The 25063-nt window shown below is 37.9% G+C and overlaps 1 protein-coding gene across 1 annotated transcript in view; it reads left to right on the top strand.

Annotated features, from left to right (window-relative positions):
* soga1 (suppressor of glucose, autophagy associated 1) overlaps positions 1-25063 on the top strand; it is a 52587-nt gene that overhangs the window by 13466 nt on the left and 14058 nt on the right. Inside the window, exons 4-10 of the mRNA XM_042751237.1 lie at positions 16609-16668; positions 16879-18192; positions 20050-20178; positions 21670-21795; positions 21936-22166; positions 24555-24701; positions 24838-25005. Coding sequence (XP_042607171.1) covers positions 16609-16668; positions 16879-18192; positions 20050-20178; positions 21670-21795; positions 21936-22166; positions 24555-24701; positions 24838-25005 — 2175 coding nt within the window. The remainder of the gene's footprint in view (positions 1-16608; positions 16669-16878; positions 18193-20049; positions 20179-21669; positions 21796-21935; positions 22167-24554; positions 24702-24837; positions 25006-25063) is intronic.

Below are 25063 nucleotides of genomic sequence, written 5' to 3' on the forward strand. Positions count from 1 at the left end.
TTGCTCTGAAGGGGAAACCCTGAGAAAGGAAGGAAGTGCAGGGTCTCTGAAGCAGGGTTCATTAACTATGCTCTGATGGAAACAAACACTAGATGAGGAAAAATTACAGCTGGACAGTCAGAGGAGTCATGCATCAGGGCTATTTAATCTTTAAAACCCCCTTGTTGGGAAAAGCACGGGAAGATTTTGAGGAATTCTGAGCAATCCAGAATATTCAGAGTTTGCCGAAAACTCCCTGAAAGTTTGAGGGATGATGTGGGATTTAGCAGGTGGTCATGTAACTGTTTTTTCAGAAGTAGAGTAATGAAACGCTGACCCGCTGACTCACAGACTATTTGATGATTACGAGAACAGTCATAAGGCAGTAAGCACAGTGCTGTGAGCTTTTATAAGAAATAATTTCCAGATATATGAGCCTTGACATTTCAAGACAAATTGATTTACTTTTCTCTTACAGTGTTGGTGGTACCATGGTACTGAAGGATCACTCTATTCATGTACAATGGTGTTTACATGGTACATGTTTCTCTGTACTTTGAAGGTACATAAGTGATCCAAAAACCTTAGTAGAATGTCCTGTACCATAAAACTTTGTAGTACTTGTTTGTGTGGTTATAGTGGTGCATTTCAAATGGCCCTTTTCTGTCTATTATAATACTATTCAATGAATTAGATTCATGAATGCACAACGCACACAGTCATAATAAAGTGAGTGTTCTCAGACTATATTTACAATATCCAGTTTTCATTGTATCCGATATTTACATTGCTGTAAATAACACAAAGAAGAGAGTTAAATGGAGGCACAATTGCTGCTGCTAGTTTGTGAGGTCTTGAGTCTGGGAAGGTTTGGCAGCTGTGTTTGCTGTGTTTCTCTGTATTGTACGGTCTGACCTGTACAGCACATGGCATTTGAAGTTTTGTACTGGTTTGGAATATGATGGGAAAAATAGAGAATAAAAGCAAGTGGGAAACGCACACATATACACTCACACAAATGTGACTTGGATATGTTTATTTTCTAAAAAACCAAGACGTCCCTTGTGAAAAAGAAGTACACTTTAGCATACTTTTAAAAGTAATATTTTTTACAGAAATTATATATTTAAAATAATATATTTAAGTGTTAACTGGCTGTTTTTGATGCATAATTGCATGTTAATTGCTATAAAATTAAAATACATTATAGATTACATTTATTACAAATGCAGTTATTTGAAATTTAGAGTGCTGTTTTGACCTACTTAAGTACATATTTTTATAATTACTTATGTGCTGCCAAATGTACTGATAAGCATTTATAATAAACTAAAAATACTTTAAATGTCATTTCTCTATGAAACTAGTAATTATGCATTTTTAATGAAGTTGCAATTAAATACATTTAAACTTTATATGTGATATTGAATAACACAGTACCGTTGAAATTAAGTACTTAACGTGCTTAAGTTGTTAGTCAACTCATCAAAGCATACTTCTTTAAAACATAATGATTTAAAATGTACTTTAAAGTAAAGCTTCAAATCTGCAAGTACAGTTTTTTTTCACACTTTTAAGATTTTATGTACACTAAAATCACACACAACGAATACAGTTAAGTGCACTAATTTTTCACAATCATTCATATCCTTAGAGTTACCACTTGGAGTTAGAGGTTTGTCCAAATATCTATTGAATGAGTATGAGCAAGAACAGTAATATTGAGGATTGCCTTAGCAAACACCATTCTTATTATTTTACCTGTAGGCTACTATTCCTGCATTTCAGGAAGTGCAACCAACCCCTGGTTAAATCTGACACACATCCACATACAGAGAACATGTTCTTTCCTCAGGGAGTGAGAGGTGATTTCATGCTCTAGTAAAGGTCTGCATGAAAAACCAAACTACACAAGACACGCAAGACTGAAGCATGCAAAACTCATGAACACACACATTCAGGCCTGGACTGCACTATATAGGTTAGACCAGGGGTGCCCAAAAGGTGGATCGCAAAGGCAATGCTGGTAGATCGCGCTTTAGGTCAGTGGGACACGAGATAACTTAAAACTAAAATATATATAATATATGTTCTGTGTTTCGGAGCAGCAAACCATTTCTCATCGCGCTGTGTGAAATCCAGCTCTCGGCTGGATAAAAGAAGCCAATTTTTGAATGTCAGATCACCAGACCCGTGTTGGTCAGGTAACAAAGGGTCTAATTTTTTAAAAGTGTCTGGGATGTCAGTGCTTACATGATCTGACATCAGTCACAGTGGTAGGATTTAGATTTGCACATTTAAATGAAAGTCTTAAACCCAAACTCTGATGTTACACGATACGAACACTTACTAGCTCTGTATGTGTGTGTATGTTTGTACACATCAGACAGAGAGCTTGTAATCTGCTTCCACTTGAGAATTACACGACTGAACAAATGGCACAGGCAAAACAAACAATAAGAGGATGTTGGGAGGGAGTGGCAAGCTCTTTTTTATGAAGCTCAGCACTATGCAGAACTGACAGACAAAGAAAGCGCAGAAAGGGAAATGTGTGTTTGATTGATGTCTGGACCCTTAAGCTTGACACACACAAACACATACAGAAAGACATATAATCCAGCTAGAGGTTATTAGATTTGATAGTGACAATGCTGCAGCGCTTGTAGGTCATTTATAAAACCCATGCACACACACAAAACACACATGCAAGACCAACTGGCTGGTCTATTTCTGCTTTTAATGGCGGGGTAATTGTGTTGTCTCCTGGATACATCTCCACACAAACTGCATTAGGTGAGCAGCATGTCATGTATTAAGACTGTGTCTGTGGAAACCAGCTGAGATCAGCTGTTTGAAAGAAGTTTAGCATGTCGGACCGGATTAGATCTGTCAGGTTCCCTGCTGACAATCTTTTTGTAGGCTACAAATATTGTCCAGACAATACATACTAGCCTGTTTACTTGTTTGAATAGTTTATTTTATTTTCATTTTATTTATTTTTTATAATTGTTTGACACATATATTGACGCATATTTTTGGAAAGTTTGAGATCAATATGATTTTTAAAAAAACTTTTATTCAGCAAGGATGCATTAAATTGATCGAAAACAGTGACAGAAAAAACATTGATATTGTTACAAAAGATTTCTATTTCAAATAAATGCTGTTCTTTTGAACTTGTCATTCATTAAAGAATCCTGATGGTTTCTACTTGCGCTGTCAAATGATTAATCGCGATTAATCGCATCCAAAATAAAAGTTTTTCTTTACATAATATACAAGAACTTTTATTTTGGATGTGATTAATCGCGATTAATCGTTTGACAGCACAAGTTTCTACATAAATATTGTGCAGCACAACTGTTTTCAGCATTGATAATAATAGAAAATGCTTCAAGCAGCAAATGATTTGTGATTTTTGATCATTTCTGAAGGATCATGTGACACTGGAAACTGGAGTATTGATGCTGAAAATTCAGCTTTACATCACAGGAATAAATTACATTTTAAAATATACTAAAATAGAAAACAGTTATTTTAAATTGTAAGAATATTTCACAAAATTACTGTATTTCTGATCAAATAAATGCCTTTTAAAAAGAACTTACTGACCCCAAACTTAATAAAAAAGTATTTTAAAACCTTAAACAGGAGCGATAAGATTTATAATCAGCTGAAAGTGTGTTTGTTGCACAAATATTTCTAACAACTGTGCGAATAGCTTTTTCTCACAGAGAGCTTGTATTGATCTACAGTGCTATTTCAGTTGTGTCATGCAGCTCCCATCCACTTGTGTTTCCCAGGACTGAGGTTAAATGAATTTGATTTGCAATGCTACTGATTACGCTAAAAAAATCCATATTATTGAATCAAGCCATTCAGAACAATGTATTCATTTTTATATATGTTGTTTACAGTGTGTGAGATGTTAAAAAGTGAAAAAGAAGCATTTGTTCATACAGAAGACAAGTCCTCATTCCTGTTACCAGATTTACACACATGTTCAGGCCTTTACATCATTACACAACACTACTAGTGCCTCCTGCCCTCTGATCGAATTCACAGGTCCCTTAGGTGAAGCTAAGTGGTTAGATCTCAGATCCTCCGCTTTCTTCCTTATCAGATCAGTAAGCTGTAGCTTTGATTTTGAGTATGAGACAGATCTTATATAAGACATGTCTCCTCATATCCAGGCTCTTGGGAACTCCTTGTCCTGTGAACCTTATCTGGGTCAACCAACAATCTTCCACTTTCATGACACACACACACACACACACACACACACACACACACACACACACACACACACACACACACACACACACACACACACACACTGAGTGCTATAGAACAGCATGTGCATTCACTTTGCTGCATTGATTTATATAGAGCATGGATAACAGTGTTTGCTTCACTGCCTTTGCACAAGACTAACTATCAATATTCATCTGCGTCTGTACACCTCACTGATCTGTTGAAGGGTTATTCATTATGGCTTGTTGGAATCTGCAGACTCTTGTTATTTTAGCACGTTCAAAAAGGGAATCCTGTGGTTTATATATAGATTCACGAGTCATCTGTAAATGTGATGGGTTCATTACAGACAAAGCTTCTAAATTGCTTTTGGAGAAGCGCTGTGTGTGTGAAGTGTGATTGTAGTTAGGATCTTCTGTTTTAGTTATAATGACCTGAGAAGTGAGAAGAGAGTGAGATTGATTACTTAATCACACATCAGAATTATACTGTCAGCAAATCTCTTCAGTAGAATGGGTTTATTACTGTAGTCCAGTGACCTGCTCACCTTATAAATGTAATCTGTCTAGACCAATAACCTGAGGGGATAATGGCCAGGAGAACCTTCAGCTCTATTAGAACAGATTATTACTGTAGTCCTCACTACATACTGCACAGTATATACCAGATTCAGAAAGAAAAAAGCTGAAAGTGACCCTGGAATTCAACATTTTGGAGCAAAATCTGCTTAAAGGGTTAGTTCACCCAAATATGAAAATTCTGTCATTAATTATTCACCCTCAAGTCGTTTCAAACCCGTAAGACCTTCGTTCATCTTTGGAACACAAATTAAGATATTTTGGAAGAAGTCTGAGAGCTCTCTGACCCCCCCATAGACAGCAAGGGTACTACCATGATCAAGGCACAGAAACGTAGTAAGGACATCAGTAAAGTAGTCCATGTGACATCAGTATTTTCAACCGTAATTTTACAAAGCTACAAGAATACTTTTTGTGCACAAAGAAAACAAAAATAACAACTTTGTTCAACAATTCTTCTCCTCCTCATCCAGTCTGCTGTGGCTTGCCTCCATTTTGGGGAGTATCAAGACGCATTCATGCACTTCCGCTTCATGTAAACAACACATGCGCATTGCACTGTTGCTTACGTCAACACGGACAAGTGTCATCACATGCGTCGTGATACTCCCCAAAATGGAGGTAAGCCACAGCAGACTGGATGAGGAGGAGAAGAATTGTTGAACAAAGTTGTTATTTTTGTTTTCTTTGAGCACAAAAAGTATTCTTGTAGCTTCGTAAAATTACGGTTGAACTACTGATGTCCTTACTGCATTTCTGGACCTTGATCGTGGTAGTACCCTTTCTGTCTATGGGAGGGTCAGAGAGCTCTCGGAATGCATCAAAAATAGGCATTTTTCAAGGTCCACGTTCATGCAATGGACATTGCCATTCATGCAGGCTACAGCAGAAGTTATTTTACACAACTACTTGAAGCTTCCGGTTTTCGAACGCAGACCGTGAAAAAGGCCTATATCTTAATTTGTGTTGCGAAGATAAACGAAGGCCTTATGGGTTTGGAACAACATGAGGGTGAGTAATTAATGACAGAATTGTCATTTTTGGGTGAACTATCCCTTTAAATTATTTTTTAAATATCATTTTAAGGAGTGTACAGACAAAAAAAAAAAAAATCCCATATAATATGTGTTGAGCCAGGTTTAATTTTATGTAAGTCATATTTATTTAGATATATGTGCCAATAACGTGCCATTATACATTGTACATACATGTATTACCCCCAGTTTTCTCTGCTTGTGCACAGTATACTTATATATTTTCTGCATGCCTTGAGTTACTGTGCAGCTAAACTCCTTAAACCAGCATACATACTGATTCATCACACTATCATAATGAATTCATACTCCACTTTGTTTAGCTGAAACAGTTCAGTGGTATTTGGCAACAAATCCATTCAATACTGATTGAGGTGCAATGTGTTTATTTATGTACTATAGACAATTATCTTCATTAATAAAGAAAGTGCATTGATTAAGAAGTCATTAAATGCCTCACAATCCAATTACACAGCTCTTGGATAAATAATCTGGTTTATAAGTCTGTTGACTGTTTCTCTCTAATGACCATCTAAATACTTGACCATTTCAGTAATCTAGTAATGATTTTTCAATAGCTTGCTGCAACATTATCGAAAACATTTCCTTCGGAGCTTTAACGGCAATAGCAAATCAACTGAGTGTGCATTTACTATATTTATCCCTGTTGTCACTCATCACCAACTCTGTAGCTGTCTCAATGCACATGTATTTTTATTTATTTCATGTATACTCAAATTTTATGCTTGAGATAAGTTAGTGAACCCTAGAAAAAAACTAAATATATAAGGTTCCTCCTCAAGCGGTTTGTTAGCATTGGTATTATGCCGATACTACACCATATCGCATCCTTCTCAATTGACGACCCTATCTGTGTATTTTGACTAAGCAATTTTGGAAAGCATATAAATCAATAATACTTATATATATTATAGTAGAAGTTTTACTATTTCACCATTATGCATTTAAAAAGTGAAATAGATTTGACTTCACGGCTCAGGATTGTCGCTAGTGTTTTGAACTGGGGTATGTTCTTATGGTGCATTCAGCCCTTTCACAAAGCATTTATGGCTCAAATCAGCCTGACTGCAGAATTGAGTGCATTTTCAAATTGCCTGCTTCTAGGGAGATTCTGGTCCAGCCAAACAATTGCCATTGAGATGAATGGGCATGCTTATGAATGGCTTTCTTCAAAACCTCCGTCCCATATCCTATGATACAGCTATGTACTTGTCTATCATATTTTCTCCAGCTCAGTAATTCTTTCTCTTACTCGCCCGCTCTCAGATTTTTCATATAGCCTCTTGGGATTTGAAAGTTTCTCTTGATATACTTTGCCGCAAATTAAAAAAAATAAAAATTTAATTGAGTCTGAGATGTGTTCTAGTTCAAGACAAGTACAGACTGTCTGCTAATGCAAAAGTGAAGAATAGACCATTCAGATGTCTACAAACCTACAAATCTTACTCATATATTTTCATCCTTTGCTATGCTGTAAACTGAGGACACTGACCTATTTCGGTCTCTTCCACATATTCCAAAAACGTCCTCCAAATTCAGTCTCCCACTCTGAATGACAAATGTCGTTCTTAATACAAATGAGAAAACAAACCAAGTGAGCAATGAGGGGAATGTTTGGAGAGTTTTCATCTGACAAGAGCACATGCGGTTCGCAACCTGACACGCTAATGAGCGTCAAGTGCCTTCTATTCTCTCTAACGAGCGCATGGGCTCCCTGATTGAATTCCTCTGGAATGGGAGGGTGAGAAACATAGACAAAGAGCAGTTTATGTGGCTGTGGGGAGCTGGATGTTTCGCTCCTGTTATGACGTACTGTCTTTCACGCAGAAAACAAGGACAGATACTCGATCCAAAGCTTTGGTGGTGTCTAGGACAGGTCATAGATGAAGGGGTCAATTCCTTCAGGCTGATTCTAAACAGGTTTATAGTCAGTTTTTTTTATCAGTTTACATGTTGAAAAATGTAAAGACCGTCATATCTATGGAATCTTTGTTTCAATTTTATTTCAGGTAACAGATAAAGAGATCTTCAGACAGTATTTTTTTGGATATTTCCCCAACGTAAGACAGACTGTGACTGCTTTTGATTGCTGTGTCAGGGATGTTAATGAGAAACAGGCTGCTATAGTTAGATTTGATTGGCCCACACTGGGAGCAATTACTTGATGCTCAGTACAGGTGGGCTTCACCACCACTTTCTTCTCTGTTTCTCGGTCATTAATCTCTTGAACTTTACCAAATGGCACAAAACACACTGATGGCAGATTGTCAATATGTATTCACAGGTCTACATCCTGCTATATTCGTGAGATGGTTGATCAGGTTTAATTAATGCTTAATTTTTCTATTTAAATGTTGAAATCATTGATATTCTAAGATATGGAAACAGCTGTACTGGAGTGCATTCAAAGAATGAGGTGAAAATGAAGGGATTAAAGAAAGAAAGAGGGAGGTGTCCTTAGCTGTGGTGGCGCCAAGGCTTTTTTTGTGAAGTGTGCACACAACAGAAGCTTAGAGATTAAACTCACAAGAGAAAGAAAGAAAGAAAGAGGCAGAATAGACATTTTCATATGCTACAGCCCCATTAATAATATGCTCATGTAGAGGTGGAAGGACGCAGTTTCTCAACCCATGTGACCTTTTTATGACCTTTTACATATTTCTATATATATGTATATAAGATTGTAACGGAACACATATTATAGCCAAAGATTTTCAGTACGGGTCTTTTGGTTCGGTACGCATGTGTATACTGAACAAATACAGTATTCTTTTAATCACTTGCACAAGTGGAACTTCATTGTAAACTTACAGTTTTATACATTGTTACTTTTGATATGAAAGATTTTTTGCTGTGCTGCACGTGCTGAAATAAAGTGAACATGGATTGACACAGAAATTTGGTAATTTTACAATAAACAGATATAGTAAGAAAAGTAGGATATGTTGTTTTTAAATGTGTTGCCAGATGCTTGAGCAACTTTATATACAAATCTTCAAGTCAAATGCATTGTTGTTGTTTTTTATGTCTTTCTAAACGCCGATCCAGGATCTATGGCTATATTATTTAAGAAAGAGCCATTTGTTCAGTAAATCACTGTTTATTAAAATATATACATATGTTTAGTTTTTTCCCCCTGCTGTACCGAAACCATACCAAACAATTGCAATAAATCCATTGAATCAATATGAAAGTTATTTTTCATATTTAAACTGATGAAAATACACAACATAGTAAGTTGATCCACATATGACAGCCTCTGAACTTGGTCAATACTAATCTTATATACAGGCACTGGACTAAAAATACATTCATCAGTCATCACTTACAAAATGAATTCAACGGGTCATCTTGTTAATGCTATAAATTAATTACAACAATAAAAGAAAATTTCATCATGAACAAGAACATGAACAACATCACATTAAACCACAGAAATTACAAATTACATTTCCCTTACATTCAGCTTCTAAAAGTGCATTCATCTTTGCCATGTTACATTCATTTAGTTGACTAGTGCTATGTGCTGTATTAAAAAAACATAAATGGCATTAAAAAACACTAACACTGACAAGCTACACAATATCGCATTCATAATCAAATTCATTTCATCTAATGAACGTGATATTGCATAGCCTGTCGGTGATCTATGGCTCTGTGTATTAAATGCGTCTGAATAATTTCCATCTGAAAGCACATGGAGATTTACCGGTACTATTAATCACAGAACCGACTTTACTGACGAGACAGTGCGCGTCCTGAGCACAATCCAGTTCACAGACTAAAAGCGTGCGTAAACTTTATTTGAGATCGGGACATATCAACCAGTAATTTAATATGCAATTTATGACAGAATAGCCTCACAACACATTGTTTATTTTTTCCTCACGTGTCACCTTTAGTAACAACGTTTCAAAACAGATGCATTTCAAGTGACACAGGAAAAAGACACTTTAGAAACAACAATTTAAGTGAAAGTGACTTGACATGTGGCCAAGTAAGGTGACACCACTTAAAACAGGAAGCATCACCATTCAAAGCAGCAACAAGAGTCAGAGTCCACAGTTTAGTTAACGCAGGCAACCTCTTTAAGTTATTCTTGACTGCACTGTATTGACTGCTTTAATGCGTGGTAGAGCATTGTTTTGATACATACATCTGAAAAAGATTTCTTTTGCACTTTTTTTTTTGCTCTTTTTTTCTTGCCCCAAACCCCCACCCACCCCCCACCCCCCGACTCAAGAGTGAATTGTGAATACACACACACACACACACACACACACACACACACACACACACACACATATAATTTATTCTATTCAACTTTCTATTCATGTGTATCATATCAGCATATTAGAATGATTTCTGAAGGATCATGTAACATTATTTCCATCCATCACTTCTCTCTTCTGTTTCTGTTTCTCACATGCACACATATCTGCATTTCTCTCATGGGCCTCAGGGCATCATGTGTAATTATAAAAGTGTTTCCCAGCACTAATTAACACTCATTCTGATAATCATGTAAAAGAACCAACCCGCTCACGGGTGGACAGAAGCATATGTCACTCTTCTGCGAGAAAGCTGGAGGCAAACGCTGCTTTATGCCAAATCTTTATCTTGAATAAGTAATCCAAGAACAGGATGAGCACAACATGTGACACATTGTGTTCACATTGGTAAAACGGCAACAGTGATTTGCTGACAGATGCAAGCAGCAGAACCTGGCAGGCAGAGAAGCTGCCTGCACCTGTGTGTGTGTGTGTGTGTGTGTGTGTGTGTGTGTATGTGTGTGTGTGTGTGTGTGTGTGTGTGTGTGTGTGTGTGTGTGTGTGTGTGTGTGTGTGTGTGTGTGTATGAGTGATTTAATCATATGTGCTCCATTAGGACTTCATTAAAGGAGATGTATCATGCAAACTAGGATTTTTTTCTGTATTTTTTTTTAAATGTAAAGTGGTTGATGTACATTGTATGTTTACTCTACTGTTCTGCATGCTGTAATTGTGTACAGTACATAGAGATTAGCCAATCACAAAAAAGGTCATTTACATGTTGAGGTCTTAAAGGTACAGTACCCAAAATAGCCTGTTTAATTTGAAGCATCACAAAGAGGTAAATCATGATGAAATCTCATATTTCTGTTCCAGGACACCTTAGTTAACATTAAACGGGGTAAAAAAGAACATGCTAGAAAATCATGTGTGTATAAGAATGGACAGAGTTAGGTTAAAGTGGATTCTGGTCTTGAGTTGCCTCAGGTTTATGTGGACAGAAAAGCTGTGGACAGATTTTGGATATAAAGAAGATTGGAAATGTATTTGGGGAGAGATTTGTAAGGCATAGTGTTGTGAACTAATAAACATTCTGTTGCCATGGATCAAAGCGACAGAATATCTCATTTCCCAATCATGTGCGGAGGGACAGAATTTGTGTGGGAAACACGCAGCACCTGCAGGATCTCAGTTGCTTTATGAAAAATGCTATGATAATGATCTGGGTTTTAGCACCCTTGTGTTTTAGCACAATTAGTAAGAGAGAAAGCTGGGGAAGCGTGGTAATTTTCTGCAGTTGTTTTGCCTGTTTGTGCAGGAGGAGAGGGGCCTACTCATGTCAAATGGATTTGAAAGGTTGTGATTTCCTGTTTTCCCTCTCCCAACTTCCTCCCCCCATTTATTCATCAATTTGTTCCATTGAACTCTACAGGGAACTGCTCACAAAAGCCGTTGTCATGGGAACCCATTATAGTCCGGAACGGTCGGGGACTCGTGTCTCTGCGGTCTGGGAATTGAGAAAAAACATACAATGTGAAAATGGATTTACCATAACTCTGTGCTTATGTCCAGCTTTCCGAGTGGTGCACAGTGTGCACTCCATGCACTGTTTAAATTAGTATGTAAAGCAGTTTCACACAGTAGTACAAGCAACATTTCACACAGTAGTATAAAACTTTGTATGACCTTTTGTTTGTGGCATTCAGCTGAAAATTACAATTATTTTGCACTTTTAATCAAGTTTTGTGTAAAAATTTTGGAATTTGACCCTCCAGTAATTTGAGTCAAGACAACGGGAAAATTTTTGGCTGATATTACTTTCATGTTTGGGATCTGGTAGTCTAAGTAATCTGAACAATTGACCTTTCACTGGGAGTTTTCAATCTGACCAATCATAAAGCTGAATCTGCTATTTTGTCTCACAAACAAACCAGACAGGAGAGTAGATTAAAGTCAGTGGACTTGAACTTGAAAAATGGTGTTTAGTGACATCTTTCCTCGGTTGAAACAAGATAGCTTCTGATGTTCTTTCATGTTTATTTCATGCTATAACTAAAGGTAAAGCGACGATCGGTTCACATGCCGTTTGAACTGAGGTGCTATAGCAATCTGTCATGACCATAGACTGTAAAAAAATATGGACGTAGTGTCCGTGACGTCACCCATAGACTCCTCAATAGCGGTTTTGAAGCTCAAAGTGTGCAGAGTGGGCCGTCGCCATCTTGGCAGAGCGCGTCACCGCGCGACTCTCCCGGAAAATCGAAAATGGGCAAAAAGGCGGGAGCTGGTTGCTGAAGCCACGCTCACCTAGCGCGCCGGCATTGTCAGCAGCGGCAATCCAGCTGTCACTCAAGTGGCCACGCCCTTAATTATGCAGAACTTTAAGGCTTAATATAATTTAAAGGGATGAGTTATAAAAAAATTCACCCCCCTCACAGTTGTCCTGAAGGGCAAAATTAGCTATATAGACCAAAATCATTTTTTGAACCAGGCTGTAAACATGTTTTTTTTCTGCTGTAAAGTTGGGCATTTTAACATGGGGAGTCTATGGGACTGACTCCCTTTTGCAGCCAGCCTCAAGCGGCCAGTCGATGAATTGCAGTTTTAGTCACTTCCTTATTGGCTTCACGAGAGAGAGTTTGCCGCTCGGTCATGTCACATTAAAGAGCCACAAAATGGTATTTATTGTTTTAATATCTTAAAAAAAAATACAAAAAAAATTGAAAGCTGAGTCATTGTTTTATAGCAAAAGTAACCAGCTCTGCCTTGTCTGTTGGCACGTTGTTAGTGTCCTCTTTGCAAAATTTACTGTGAACTAAGCCAGTCTGAGATACTGAAAACACCTGGGGTCTCATTTATAAAACTCTAGGTTTCATCCTAAAAGTGTATGTAGGCACGCCAGAAGCTGCGCAAAAATCCCTTAATAAATCCCAGTCAGGGGAAGATTGTGCAAAATATCCATAAAAAACATTTAAAATAGTTCTCAGAAAAATAATTTAAAATAGAAATGGCCCAATAATATTTCAGTTGTCTAAAAAAATTCTAATTACATTAAATTAACGCAGTTTTGCTGATAAGGTGAACATCTTTTAGCTATTTTTAGTAGAAAAATATAGGCAACGAGCAAATCTTACCATTTTCTTCAAGTTGTATCCTTCAAATACAGTGGTATTTTTCATAATGTTGTGGAGATGCCTTCACACGACATCAACACCTCCGTGCAGCTGTGGTTGTACAGTAAGATATTATCATTGGTCCTATTCAAACCGGACAATAGACCGTTCCACCGAATCCAGCAGTGTCCGCCACGATATCGAAGCAAGTGCGCATCATTGATCATTGTTCTCGCTAAAAATATTTTCTCATAACATGAGATATACAGTTTACTTTAAAGATAGCACCTATAGCTCTCCTCGCTGTCATTAACACATAACATACCACAGGAAAAGTAATCAGGCACATCCACTATAAATAGGTTATGTTTAAATTCATATAATTTTGGTTTAACTTCTGCGTAATGACTTTATGTAATTTCAGTGCTTATCTCCATAAATGTGAGTGGAAAATTTAATGTAAATGTAAATGATGAAATAAAAAAAAAAGTTTAAAATCATTGTTTACTTCATTACTTTTCTTTCTCCAGGAAGAAAAGTCTGTACGCATGAGTCAGAGTTTGCATGCAGGTGCACAAATTTTCCCGTCAAGTTAATAAATCTCACCTTTTGCGTAGGAAGTGGCTTATGCCTCTTTCAGAGCAGGTTTTGTGCGTACACAAGGGTTAAAAATGAGGCCCCAGATCATGAGCTGCTCACATGCAACTGAACACAGTGCTGTGCTTCACTCTACAATATGCAGTGCATGTATTTTTTGCTGAAAAGCCATTATTTGAAAACCCATATTGTGATTTTGGTGTTATTTTTTTATTCATGCAGCCCAATTATCATCACCTAAACACAGCGATCTTCTGATATGGAATTATTTCCAATTCTCAAAATAGATAATCCATCCACATCTTTACCAATGTGTCTCTCCTCCCAGCGTTCTTGCTTTGTCACCTTCTGTTTTTACGAAAGGAAATGAAGTGTGACTCTCTCTGGAGTCATTTGGGCTGTAGAGGATTACAGGAACCTCTGGTGATGACAGAGACAGCAGAGAAATAACTAACACTTCCATTCAGTGATGCCTTTTGACATGTCCATGTTAAAGTGCAGTAATTTTTCTGTCACACAAAAGACCTATTTAAATGTCCCTCCACATGAAGACTCAAGTTCCTTGAAGCAGTGTACACACATGCTCCCTATACATACATACATACAGAGTTAAATATATATATATATATATATATATGTATGTGTGTGTGTGTGTGTGTGTAGATAGATAGATAGATAGATAGATAGATGATATAATTAAAATCCTAATGATGCTCCTTTCTAAAAAAAGAAAATCCTTTTAGAAACATTCAGCTCTCTATCCAGCCTCGTGTTTCAGCAGTCTTTCTTACGCAACATTCATTCGATTTTGAAGGAAAAAGTGTGTGAAGTAGAGCATGACCTCTCAGTTTCACACACTCCACTAACTCAAGTCTTCATAATTCTGTCAACTGAGCAGGTGAAATTAGAGAGAATGAGTATATAAACGAGTTCTCCGTTGTTCCTTCAGGATGGATTGGGTTTTATTTAATACAGTGACTCTTCGTCCTTGACTGTACCATGACTTCATCTTATTTCTTACAGCCTGTGTTGGAGGATGAGTGTGTTTCATAAGAATAAATCAAGCAGGCACAAGATCAGGGCACGGCTGAATAGACCAGTGTGTGTGCTTGTTCTCAGATTTCTGTACCTGCATTAGGTTTCATGGTGTTGAAATTCAGGTAGCTGATAAGCAATTCAGTGATCCGATGACTGACTACTTGTATTGAGAGTTTCAATGTGCTCGCAATACAAAGTTATGCAATGATGAACATGAGTAAACATTTACATCATGCTTCTTATTCGAGTCGGCATGAAATGAAAATTCACTCTTTTCTAAAAACATGCTATAGATCTTATTAATAACACATCAATTTATGTTTAAATTTTTTTTTTATCTTGGGACGTATAATCAAAATATCATAACTGGACCTTCCAGTAAAAACAACATTTAATTCTAAAGTTTCAAATTCTAGCATCAGTCAGTCTCTATAGTAAAACTCCTCATATTGATTTTATTCCCCATATTTTCATGTTGGTTGCTGAATGTGAGGAATATTCCACATTCATGTTGCCACATGACTAGTGGAGGAAAAAAACGTATTTGCACACCTCAATCTTCCACTGTTAGAAAAAACATGAGTCATGAGTGATGTTTTCTTTAGTAGACAGCTTGTATTGTCTTTGATTTGAATTGTCAGTGAGGGTCAGGATATTGTTCTTAATATCCATTTTAAACTGTGTATTATGTCACAGTTCCTTATAAGTTATTGGCCAGTTGGCAAACAAATTTTCTTGCAAATGCCTATTTTTACTCTGTGCACGTTTATATATATATGAAATTGTGAAACTTTCAGAGTCAAAGAAAAAAACTCTGTTTGGGAAACACGTCTGTTGTATTAGAAAGGCAAAATCGCATCAGTTTTGTGAGTGGATGGAATTTTACCATAACTGTGTGTGGAGCACCGAGTAGGAAACACTCAGTCACTAGAGTGACTGTGAGTGAGTGTGTTTGTGCTGGAGGACTCATATACAGAAGAAAACCCCATCACACAGCATGTATATACACTGTACAGCTTTTACATGTGCAGGCCTTGTGGACAAGGCCAGTGGGAGTTAGTGGTGGGATAAATGACGTTGCTATAATCTCATTATGTTCAGACTTCTTTCCCATAGACTCAGCAAACCACATTAAATTAAAATAAACAGTGGCACAAAAATGGTTGATACACTGCTAAGTCGACGCTTTCATTTTCCTTCAGCACAAATTTATTGATTTTAATTAAGTTTAGTGCCATTAAAAGCAGCATTGCCATTAACCTGTGCCATTCTGTTAGCCCACATATGACAGAAAGTGAAAATTGGATTTTACCCAGCAGTCTGTCTGTATTCACCTATTGTGCTACAGTATATTGTGAATATTGTGTACTTTCTCACAGCTGAAACCTTGTACTAACTTATCAGCATCTAGGACTCTCAACTATTCATTTTAAAATGTATCTAATAGCTCTCTGTCCTCCTCCTATCTCCATTTCCTGCAGTGGAGAAGTTTTTTATTTCATGCAAACAATGAAATACCACACGCTGTGGTGTGTTTCAGTTTAATTCCATGCTGGTTTGCTGACAAATTATGATTTATGAGTGAAAATATCACAAAGAGAGAGAAATAAGTGATGGGATGATATCAGAGTGGATGCGCAGTGGCTGGGGAGGGGAGGATAACAAGACATACTCATTCATGTTTTTACACATTTTAAATTAATTTATAATCTTTTCCCTCTAGAACATGAAAAAGAGAGGTGCCAGACCAAACAACAAGCCTGATAAAAAAGCATCGCCTCAGGTAATACACTCTAATACTACAATACATCTGATGACTTAGTTTGCTTCTATTGTGATATTATTACGATTTGACTGTGTGAAGCAAGGCCTTTTTTGCCACTGGCTCCAGCAACAGTACAGTGGCGGAGGAAAAGGGGTATAAGGGGAGAGTGTATTGTTTAATGTTGTAGTGGCTAATAATTGTTTGGTCTCTGCAAATTTTCCTCTCCAGCCTCCAGAGGACAGTTCAGACCTTAAGTGCCAGCTTCACTTCGCCAAAGAGGAATCAGCTCTCATGTGCAAGAAACTCACTAAGATAGTTAAAGACAACGAGGCCATGAGGGAGGAACTGGCAAAGTATCGCTCTCTATATGGAGATGTTGATGCATCACTTACTGTTGAAGAGGTCGCCGATTCTCCTCACACCCGAGAGGCTGAGGTCAAAGTCCACCTGAAACTGGTGGAAGAGGAGGCGAACCTCCTAAGCCGACGGATCGTAGAGTTGGAGGTGGAGAACCGCGGCCTTCGTGCCGAAATGGATGATATGAAGATCCAAGATTCCCCGGGTGGAGTCGGCATCACGGGTGGAGTCGGAAGTCAGCTGCTGCTTTCTACATCGGAGAATGTGATGGAGCTACAGCGCCACCTCCAGTTTGTGGAAGAAGAGGCGGATCTGCTTCGGCGCTCCCTGATAGAAATGGAAGAGCAGAACAAGCTGTTGATGAATGAGCTCAACCACTACAAGTCTGAGCTTTCCGCTGTCACTGAAATAGAGCCGTCGTCATCCACAACCATCACTTCACCCACGATCATCCCTGGTGCTTCTGAAGATGGAGGATCTGGTATAAACGAAGCCAGCCATAAAGAACTACTTGCTGCCAGGCTTCAGATCGTAGAGCTGAACGGCAAAGTAAAGAAGCTCCAGTACGAAAACCGTGTGCTTTTGTCCAACCTTCAACGCTGCGACTTGGCCTCCAACCAGGGCTCCACACGTCCAGCACTGGAGACTGATGCTGAAGCAGGGGACTCCGCTGAGTGCGTCCCCAGCCAGGCGCACCGCGAAGGCCCAGTTGGTGACGAGCAGAATGATATTCTGGAGGAGAAGAATCTGAAAGTTTCAAGAACAAGTCACACTCATACTGCTCACTGCGTCAGCATAAAAGACCTTCTCGCCATCCGTGACCAGGCACAACTTGTTACCTCAGCCATTCAGCTTTTGACGTCACCCGACCCCTCCTGTATCTCACCAGATGCCCTCTATCGTAAGATTACGACAAACGAGTCTGCAGAACCAGTTCTGCTAGAGAAGAGCCAGACCCAGAGCTCCACGCTGCCCCTGGTGGAGGTTCTGCATGGCAGACTGCAGTCCCTCCAGGCTCAGCTGCAGGCCCTCAGTGAGAGGGTGGATGCCCTGGGGCAGCCCCCAGAGAGGGAGCGTGTGGAAGGGATGTCCCTGATGCCCCTGCTGTCTGAGGCAGAAGACCCTGCAGCAAATTGCTCATGCCCTGCAGATGCTCAGTTCAACCAGAACACGACCCAACAGAAGGTACACAAAATCTCTTAGTCAAATATTCCCTTGCATCTTTATTCTTTCTTTTTTGCTCGGAGTTTTGTCTGTTTTTACCAGCAAGTTTACTTTTTGTTGCTTTGCTTGATTAGATCATTGAGTTGTATTTACACTGCCCTATCCCTTAGAAAGGTTTGCTGACCACTATAACAATGCATGCTTGTAGTGCATTATAAGGCCACATAGTGGATAGCATTTAGGCCTCTAATGGAGTAGATCATCATTATTGTGGTAAAGAACTGGCCAGCTGTAAAGGTTTTCATTTTGATTGAGGGATCCACTTTTTTGGTAATTGATATTTTATGTGTAGATTCAAATGTAACGCTATAGTATAAGTTTGTTTGTTTGTTTACTGGTATAATAATTTATTATAAAATATTGACTTGACTGTTTCCAATACATTTTTGACCTGACTATTTAAGCAATCATAATAAGCTGTCTAATCCATGCATGTTAGCAAATAAGTGTAAAATCATTATTTGATATTCATAGATATTTTCAAAGAAAGATAATATCTCAGTCTCTTAAAGGATAAGTTTACTCACCCCCATGTCTTCCAAGATGTTCATGTCCTTCTTTCTTCAGTAGAAAAGAAATTAAGATTTTTGAGGAAAACATTCTAGGATTTTTCTCCATATACTGGACTTCAATGGGAACCAATGGGTTGAAGGTCCAAATTGCACTTTTAATGTAGCTTCAAGGGGCTCTACACGATCCCAGCCAAAGAATAAGTGTCTTATCTAGTAAAACAATCAGCCTTTTTCTAAAAAAAAAATAAATAAATAAAAATGTATATACTTTTTAACCACAAATGCATGTGATGCACTAGCTCTGCATCCATTTCGTAGTCATGTTGGTAAGGCGGAAGTATTGACCCAAAGTGAACGTGTAAAGAAAATCAAATGCCCTTTACAAAAAAAGGTAAAACAACAATGTCAGACGATTTTGAAGTGGGAGGAGATAATCAGATGAGTTTTTTTTTTACCTTTCCCTACCTTTTTGAACAGGAGTACACAGACAAAGAACTAACCACGTGTGACCTTTGCAAAGTTATTACATAATGCGTGAGGTCACCGACGTGCATCGCAGAGCTAAGGCACGACAAGCATTTGTGGTTAAAAGTATATAATGCAGTTTTTTTTTTTTTTTTTTTTTTTTTTTTAGAAAATGACTTTTTTTTTTTTTTGGTCCAATACAACACTGTTGTATTAGACAGAAAAACACTGAAAGATTTGTCATTTTCTGACACATTTGAGGTTTAATCTAACAGGCATTAATTTAGGCTCCATTAGAGGCCCAACTCTTGAGATCCAATCCAGACTCTTCCCTTCCTCCTTCTCTCTCTCTTTTTCCTCACTGCATGGGCACCATGACCTGTGGTCACTGCAACATTTCTTCCTTTGTTTTTCTTTTTCTTCTCCCTCTCTTTATGATTCCTTTGTTTCCTGCTACCCCATTTCCTGTTTCCTCCTCCTCAAACCAAAGATGGTGCTTTCACTTCTTGTTGTTTTGTTTCTTTTTGGCATTTTGTCTTATACCACAATGACCAAACTGTTTTTCCTATACATACTTTTCATTGTCTTGTGAGTTTTTATTTGCTGGTGCTTTATGGGTATCTTTATGCCCCCCCCCCCATGTTTCATTTGTCATTTTTGTTTAAATATGTCTATTCTGTCCTTACATCCCTCCAAATGTTTTATATACCCATATTACACATCACCTTTTTTTGATTCCTCCATCATATTCCTCTTGATCTCGTCTGTCTTCTATCATGCTCGTCTTTTATTGTTGTTTTTTGTTTTCCTTCATTAACTTGCCCATGCATGCATGCAACAGCCTGACTCTAGAGACCAGCCAGACTGTGAGGTCAAAGTTCACTCGTGCAAGGCAGAGGAGGAGAGCAACAGCCACAAAGACAGCAACAAAGACGAGGAATCTGACTTAAAGGAAACAAACTCTCATCTGGTAAGATATTAAAACATGCACGCACAAAAACATTTCACTTCTGCTAGTGTCTTACAATTGAACACACAATGGCTGTGTTCCAAATCCCATTGTTTGCCTAGACAGTTTGTAAGCTTTCTCTTTCGGACAAAATCTGAGGCAGCATGTTGCTCATCCTTCATACATAAGGCAATCCCAGAATGCATTTAATCCATAGAACTACTGGTGCTCTCAGTTCTCTCAGTTGATAACTGGTAAATTTCCAAAGCTCAGAAGCTACAATGAAGACTCAAATCTGAATTTTCATAGGGAATTGGGAAATTAGGGTTTAGGTAATGACAGCAAATTCTATTAAATGGGACATTCATAAACTCTGAAGAATATATATGTGGTTAAAATATAAAAATACCCATGAGTTCATAATCAAAACAAGGCCGCTTCACCCATGCAGAGATATGAGCAAATATAGTTCTCACTGCCAACATGGTTTAGTTTTGCCCTAACCCCACTACGCTCTTACATTACACAACTGATGTGTCTGTACAGACTAAGGCCTACTTCTTTATTTTCTCCAGTAAATTTGGAAGGCCAGTGATCTGTTAGATTTGCACAAGATGTCATAAAAAAACTCCTGAGAAATATGCAGTATTTAAATTGAAGACAGTTTAAAGTTTTGACATCATGATTAAAAATAGTCCATTATGCCGAGCTTTAAATCATGAAAGAACACATTATGTGAGTTGGTGTCCCAAACACTGTGCCAAACGCCCTTGCAGCATTCCAGCGAAACCTCCAGCCATCAACAGTTTCCACCCAAACAATTTATCATCCACCATTTCCACTTACTAGCAAATGTGATTTTCACAAAGAAAAAGAGACAACTGTGATCTTGTGATCAAGCTCTCATCTCATGTTTTGAAATTCAGGGTGGGTTCATAAATATAGAAGTCATGTATATTTAGGGGTTTTTTTTTTTTTGTTTGTTTTTTTTTTCCACTGTAGCCTGATATGAAATGTTTCTTAGAGGGCTTAATATAAATTTTTAAGTTGAACGCAGGGGTCTCAAGAAACAAGTTCGATTTATTTTTAACTTAACTTGATTAAACACAGGGGTCCCAAGAAACAAGTTAATCTGCAAGTGTATGCTTGTTGCTGACTTATTTTTAGCAGTGGTGCTTTAACTTCATCCCATTTAAAGCACCTACTATCAACTACTATTCAAAACAAAATCTAAGAAAAAATCTGGTTGACCAAACAATCGACTATTCTAGGACTAGGTTGTGTCTTACAGAAAAACAAATAATACAGACCGTGTCCTCTGCAAACTTAATGCCATGATCAGACGATGTGGTTATTATTTTGCCATTGTAGCACAGAAACATTTGACATTTACAAAGCAGCAAGTTTTGCAGTTTGTTCCAGTTTATTTGCATTACAAATACTGTGCAGCTACAGCATTAACCAATTACTTGCATTCTCTTTCCTTCTCTCTGTTTTCATGTTGTTCTCCAGCTGACAGAGCAGGTTGGCGAGCTGCACGCTCTGTTGTCTGAGGCGAGAGAGAAAGCTCAGGGAGCACAGGAAGCACTGTCACAGGAGAGACAGGCGCGCAACAACGTCACACATAAACTCTCTCAGGTGCAAACACGTTAATTCTGTACATGCTGTGCTAATTTAGATCTTTCTGAAACATTGAACACTTGATAAAGCGAAACCCTAACCTTAAAATCTGATTGGTTCCAGACAATTTTAATGTCTCTCTTGTTCTTTCTCTCTAGCTTCAGGAAGAGCATCAGAAGGTTCTCCTCCGCTGTGACTTCCAGCTGCAGAGTCTGAGCCTGCAGACGCGTCTGCAGCAAAAGCTGTGGAGTCAGGAGAGAAACCTGCTGGTGCAGGAGTCACAGCAGCTCAAAGAGAGCCTGCTCATCATCAGCCTCAAGCTGCGCTGGCTCCTCAAACAGTGGAGACTCGGCAAGAAACTAGACACAGAGAGCAAGGATATCCTAGAGGTATGGAGCCTTTTTTATTTGGTGAATTCACTAGGAATGAATGGTGCATGCTGAACGCGGGTTTGTTTGCACATACTGTTTGCATTGGTTTATCACCTGATTCTCTGAGGGAATTATGCAAATATGCAAGTGGTGCAAACATATTCATAAGTCTGCATGGCACAATTCATTCACATTTGGAGCCTAATTAAACTGGATTGTGGGTGGTTAGTGAATAAAATTGATAAAAAATGACAGTAAAGTCATTTATAATGTTACAACAGATTTCTATTACAACTTTCAATTAAATGACGTTATTTTAAACTTTCTACTTAAAAGAAAAATTAATCACAGAAATACTGAATATTAGAACTATTTTCAACATTGATATTAATAATAAGATTTTTTTCCTGAGCACTAAATCACCCTATTATAATGATTTATGAAGGATCATGTGACACTGAAGACTGGAGTAATGATGCAGAAATTTGACCTTTTTTTCACTTATGTTTTCAAGATTTTTACATCAAAAAAAATATTATTTTTTAGGTGTTAGGCTATTTTTTGTGTTGTTTTTTAATCTCTCTTATGAATGCTCTGTTTGAATAGGCGTGGAGGATTGTAGACTCGGAAGTAAACACCCACTGCTATGATTGGCTAACGTCAGTGGCAGTTTTTGGCATGGGCGAACTGGGCAGCCGTCCGGGGCGGCATTTTTTCATGATACATGGGGGGGCATGAGCAGTTAAAAAAAATAAAAAAATCCTCTGCGCCACGAAGCGGTTTTCTATTATCTATCATTTCACTGTTTGGGGATTTGGCTAATTGGCGCCCCTGCTTGCTGGGAAGGTGCCGTGCACAGAAGCTGTGTGAGAAGGGGAAAGGGGAGCAGGGTGCGGCACGGGGGACAGTTTCACAATAATATTGTGCTTTGCAACAAAACTGTTACAAGTTCAGTTATTATTTATTTCCGTTGGTTAGGTTAACGTTAGGCCCTGTAATTAGCCAACGGAATTTTCAAATCTGTGTAATTACTACTTTTCAAATTGTAGGCCTATTTCATAAACCAACATCTCAGATGTTATGTCAAAACATTATGGGGTTTCTGTTACAGAACAGGGCATTGATTTCATACATGTCCACTGTAGAGGACATCAGGACTTAAATCATGTTTATCAGGCATTTTGGGAGACACAACAAGTGAATATGGAAATAAATTATACATCAATATTCCTATGAAATATTAAATATTATTATTAAAATGTTCCCAATTGTTACACTTCTTTTTTCATTACATGTTGCTCCAAGACACATTAATATGCAAATTAGATACAGTGTATAGATATATTGCATTGAATGGGAATATTAATTTATGGCCATTTTACCCATATATTGCATAAAGCAAAATGGTGTATCAATTCATTCCATTATATCTTTCATAACATAGTTAAGAATCATCTTTATACAAATTTTGGTTAAAAAAAATTCTGCAACCCAAAAAGTTAAAGGTGATTGAAAAAAAATCCCATTGTTTTTGCCTATACATATAATTTCATGTCATTTTATTTTTTAAACAACTGAGTCCTAGTGTCCACTACAGAGGACATAGCATAACATATTGCATATAAAGCATTTTTTTTTTTTTTTTTTTTTTTTTTTACCATTTCTTTATGCTCTAAACAATGTGATGACATGAAAAAAAAAAAAACCTTAATTCAAAGGGTGTCTTGCCCAGGGTGTAATTCAATGTAGAACAGCCACTGGCTAACGTTGTGTATATTTGACAGTGTACATTCCTCACAGGTGGATTCTACTGTGATTTAGGTCAAAAACTAATAAAAAACTCAATACATATAAAGCATTCTGTAAGAAGAGACAAAGCAATAGCGACCACATAATGTGTTCACTTGTGTGTTGCGACACTACTGTCGGATCTAATATAGTCGGAACAGCGTCGTCTTTTAGCAAAGACTGTTTTTTCCACAGCTTGGCACTGCCCAGCATCTTGTTATCTTCAGAGCCATCTTTATCGTTTGGTTTATATTTAGACCAGCGTGTTTGCCTCTCTCCTAAACACTACATGTGCGAATCGGTGGGAGGGGCTAAATAGGCAGAGATGTTGAGGTGTTGATCTTCTTCTGTGGAGGCGGTGCTTATCCACACTATTACATCATACAGTAGAACATTCCAAAAGCTGTCGTTTTGGCAGATTGGCTTCAGTATAAGCTGTTTTTAGACTAATGAATTTTAAATTGTAATAATATTTCACAATATTACCGTTTTTAATGTATTATAATCAAATAAATGCGAAAGAGAGTTCTTTCACAAACATTACAGAATGTGACCGACAGCAAAATTTTTGAAACATGTACTTTGTAAATATTATTTAAGTCCAATATGTTTTTCCAGGTTAACAGTGTAAAAGATCTTCGTATCCTGCTTGAGGAAGATGGCCTGTCTTCCCACTATGGAGACAACAAGATGTCAGCTGCTGAGGAGCAGCCACTCAACCCTACACCCAAAGAGCACAGCCTGGCAGAGAAAAGCTGCCCACAGGTGGGTTAAAACAGAGATTGGCATAACACCTTACTTCTGCACAATACTAACATGCTTTACATTTGAATCTTATTATGGTCAAGGCTTCATGGGTATGTTAATGTAAACATCTTCCGTCTCCTGTTGTCCTCAACAGACTGGTGGATTCGGCAGTACTCTGTCGGACCTGAAGGTGGCGCTACAGGACCTGAGCGCTGAACTGCGCGAGGAGTGTCAGAGTTCACAGGAGTTAACGCAGCAGTTTGCCCGTGCTAAAGCATCATGGGAAGTCGAACGGATGGAACTCAAGAGCATTATCACTCAGGTGAGTGATAATACCTGAATTTATAACAGGTCTTTTCCATAATTCAAGTGCCAAAATT

Source organism: Cyprinus carpio, chromosome B23, assembly GCF_018340385.1.
Source record: "Cyprinus carpio isolate SPL01 chromosome B23, ASM1834038v1, whole genome shotgun sequence".
NCBI classification, from domain to species: domain Eukaryota; kingdom Metazoa; phylum Chordata; class Actinopteri; order Cypriniformes; family Cyprinidae; genus Cyprinus; species Cyprinus carpio.